General features: G+C 37.1%; 1 protein-coding gene across 1 annotated transcript in view; it reads right to left on the reverse strand.

Moving 5' to 3' along the window:
* Positions 1–753: 753 nt before the first annotated feature.
* Positions 754–3,587, reverse strand: part of CHN1 (chimerin 1) — a 131,338-nt gene continuing 128,504 nt past the window's right edge. Inside the window, exons 9-10 of the mRNA XM_008568392.1 lie at positions 3,104–3,209; positions 754–1,649 (exon numbers count right to left, since the gene is read on the reverse strand). Of these exons, the coding sequence (XP_008566614.1) occupies positions 1,478–1,649; positions 3,104–3,209 (278 nt within the window). The 3' untranslated portion in view covers positions 754–1,477. The remainder of the gene's footprint in view (positions 1,650–3,103; positions 3,210–3,587) is intronic.

The raw sequence follows: 3,587 nt of genomic DNA on the forward strand, positions 1-3,587 counted from the left end.
TGTGGTTGAGAAGATAGCTGTGATGGAATATCTCTAGAATAACCACCCTTTTCTCAATATAAACATGAACGAAAAGCATTCTATCAACTTCTTACTATAGTCTAGGGGCAAAAAATATGGACAAACTCTGTATTTTTGTCATTTCCTACTACCTTTGAGATAGTACTGAAAGTTTGGAAATGTGCCTTTTATTATTGTTTTACTTTGAAAGCAGAACAGAACTTTAGTTCTAGAAGGGTGCTCATTTGACAGACAGGAAAACAGACTCTGAGGGTCATTTGCTCCAAGGCACACAGTTGCTAGTGACAGCACCAGGGCAGGACATGTGTTCCTGGTATCTAGCTGCAGACCACCTTCCTCCAGCTATCGGGCTGCTCTCTGGGACCCATCTCAGGCAGTGTGGTCTGCTTAATGCATGTCAAAGCCATACATTTCTGACAAACCAAGTGTTTAGAAAGTCATTCTTTTTAGTTAGCCTTCTGTCTTCTTCTGATGCTCTAGAAGGACGCTTGCCCACCTGCCCTACCCCCTCATTAAAAAAAAAAAAATTCTAGATTTCTGCCAGAGTAATAAAAGAAGAAAAATAAATCCAATGAATGGGTGTTCTAACTCTAAGATGTTTTAAATTACTTTAGGAGCTCACCACAAAACCTGTAATAAAAGAGGTGAAAGGAAATACTCAGTATTAAGTAAATGGCCCAAAACATTTTTCCAAATATTCTCATTCATGGGAAAAAAAATAAGCTATAAATATTTTTGATTTCTAAAAGCCAAATTTAATAAATTAATAAATGCATGCCAGATAAAAATTCAAAATTACAACTGAAAACCAGTAATAATTTAACAGAAAATGCTCTGTGTTGTACATTTTTTATTGGTATGGATAACTTATTAAAGTAACAAATCTGAAGACATATTTTACTTTTGCTGGAAAGAAAGTACTATGTTAGAGAAGACCCAAGAGAAACCAGAAATAAACCATTGCAATAAACAGGCCTATGATATAGTCTATGGTAATGCAACAGCCAGAGGCGCTATTTGTCCATTTGTGTATGCATGTTTGTACAAGCATCAGAAACCAAGGACATAGACCCCCAAAGCAAAGTCACAACAGGTTTACTCTGTGAAACATGCTGATTACAACCACAGACTGCCCAGGACAAGAGGTGGCATGGGTGCAGGTTTGTTGTTTCCTTTGTATGGGGTTTCTTTGCCAAGTAGGGGGCTAATCATGCAATAGCTGGAGTTTCTCTTAACATGATAAACACCCAGGATTACTAGAACCGGAAAGCGTGTGTTCACTGTTTTACAAGGACAGCTGAGCAATGCTACAAAAACAACAGAAAGTTCCTTCATTTTTATCTGGTTATATGCCCAAATCGCTAACCAAGAAATAATTCAGCTACAGGAGCCAATTAAATTACTATAAAACACTCCTTCATCTGTAAAACATTTCTTTTCCCCTCAAATAAAAAACTTAAAATAAAATGTCTTCATTTTTGATAAGCAGCTCCACCACCAGTCTCTGATATCGTATATCATTCAATGCAGCCATTGCGTCTAGTTCTGGAGATCTCATAAGAGTTGGGCCAAAAACAATTCCAAGGTTCTCTGCATTCATAAGATTCTCCTTTTCATGAAGGGTCACTCTGAAAAGTACAAGTAAAGGAATAAATAATTTGTAAGCCCTAAGGTTCTTCACTATGCTTGAGCACTAAAACAAAAACAAGACGCACTATAAAGGTTTGTGCTCACTTATCAATTCTTCCACTAGGTTGCTTCTCTGGACTTCTCCATAACTTCAAAGTACTGACTTTACTTAAAGTAAATTATGTTGATAATTTATGCTTCTGGTGATCACTGAGGCTTAAGCCTGAGTTAATACATTAGACTGTGTGGGTTCAGTTCTATGTGTGGGTTCTCTTGCCACAGTCTATAGCTGCAGGCACGTTTGCAAATAGTAGAGAAGGGACTGGGTCGCCTTGATCGCTTGCCACAGCCTTTAGCTGCAGTTACGTCTGCAAATGGTAGAGAAGGGACTGGGTCACCCTGATTGCTCCATCTGCCCGCCCTCCACGTTGGATATCTTGTTTCCAAGATATTTTTGCAAGCTGAACAGTTTACTGAGTGTCTAGGGAGAGAATAAGTGATAGTAATAGGAAATGGGCTCCGGGTAAGCAACATCGTCAGGGAGTATAAGTGTTTATATTCTTTTTATGATTATAGCAATAGCATAGAGACTATAATTTGAGAGTCATTCCCTTATTTTAGTGTGGAGTACTTAATTACATCCAAATACAAAGCAAACTAGAATTTACAAGTGAAGCTGTAAGCATATTAAACAAAGGTTTTAACTTGTGATTTTTAAAGAGGGAAAACATAAATATCTATGAATGACTAAAATATCATTTCTGGATAACTCATGTCTTCAGGCATATGAAATTTTTTGTTTCTGATTGGTTTTATATTTTGAAACCCTAAAACCATTAAAACTTGGTCATATAATTTTGAAAACTCTGCTTCAACTGGTAAGAGATCAAGGATGACTGAGCAAGAAAATAAAGCTACATCACTATCAATCACTTGAACACATTAAACCCAAATGAACTGAAATATTTTATTTCCTTTCCTCACTTTATCCTTTCCTTTACTTCATCACCTTTTAGCACTGGCAACATTAACTCAATAATCTAAAATCTCATCACCAAGTCTGAAGTGCTTATTTTGGAGCAAGAAGATAAGAAGAGTGAACTGCTTTGCAAGTTGCTTTATTATGCTCATGTCTTTACAGCTTTAACACTTTCCCTTTCCACAAAAATTAATGCATGTCCACAGCAGAATATTGGTAGTTCTAGCATATATGCAAACATATACTTGAACTGAAAATACGTTTACATCAGAATCAGGTCTGCATTCGGCATTGTAGTGCAGAATATTTTTAGCATTCCTTCTCAACTAGTGCAATTTCACACAAGACAACAGTATAAGTATGCGTTTACTTATTCATTTAACAGATCATTTGTCCTTTCTTTAACCTTTCATTTCATTTTGTTCTTAAAATCTGGATGCAGTACAAGTGTAAGTCTCAAAGTCTGTAACTTGCCTCTTTAGATGAGCCATGAGGTACCGGAGGGTTTCGCAGTGAGCAGGTGGCAGTAGTTTCAGTGCTTCATGAAGTGTTTCCAATTGCTCATCAGGATCCATAATTTCTAAAATAGCAAGTTGAATACCAAGAAGAAAAGCTTTAACAGAAAACTGATACAAATGGTTCACTGAATTCTATTCTGTGTGGTAAAATCTTCTAAAACTGGTTAAAAAAAAAAAAAAACGCTTTCTCACAGATCCTTGCCCACGGCTTTGGAAAATGTTTTTAAGGTTCAAGCCACAGATTTCCAAAGCCTCTGATATAGTTTGGATATGTTTGTTCCCCCAAAACATGTTGAAATCTGATCCTCAATGTGGCAGTGTTAGGAGGGAGAACGTTTTAATGGATGGGGCCTATGAGGAGGTATTTGAGCCATGCGGGGGGGAGGTGTTCCTCATGAATAGATTATTGCCCTCCCTGCTATTAGTAGTTCCCACAAGAG

Source organism: Galeopterus variegatus, unplaced genomic scaffold (genome assembly GCF_000696425.1).
Source record: "Galeopterus variegatus unplaced genomic scaffold, G_variegatus-3.0.2 Scaffold405, whole genome shotgun sequence".
Classification (NCBI taxonomy): domain Eukaryota; kingdom Metazoa; phylum Chordata; class Mammalia; order Dermoptera; family Cynocephalidae; genus Galeopterus; species Galeopterus variegatus.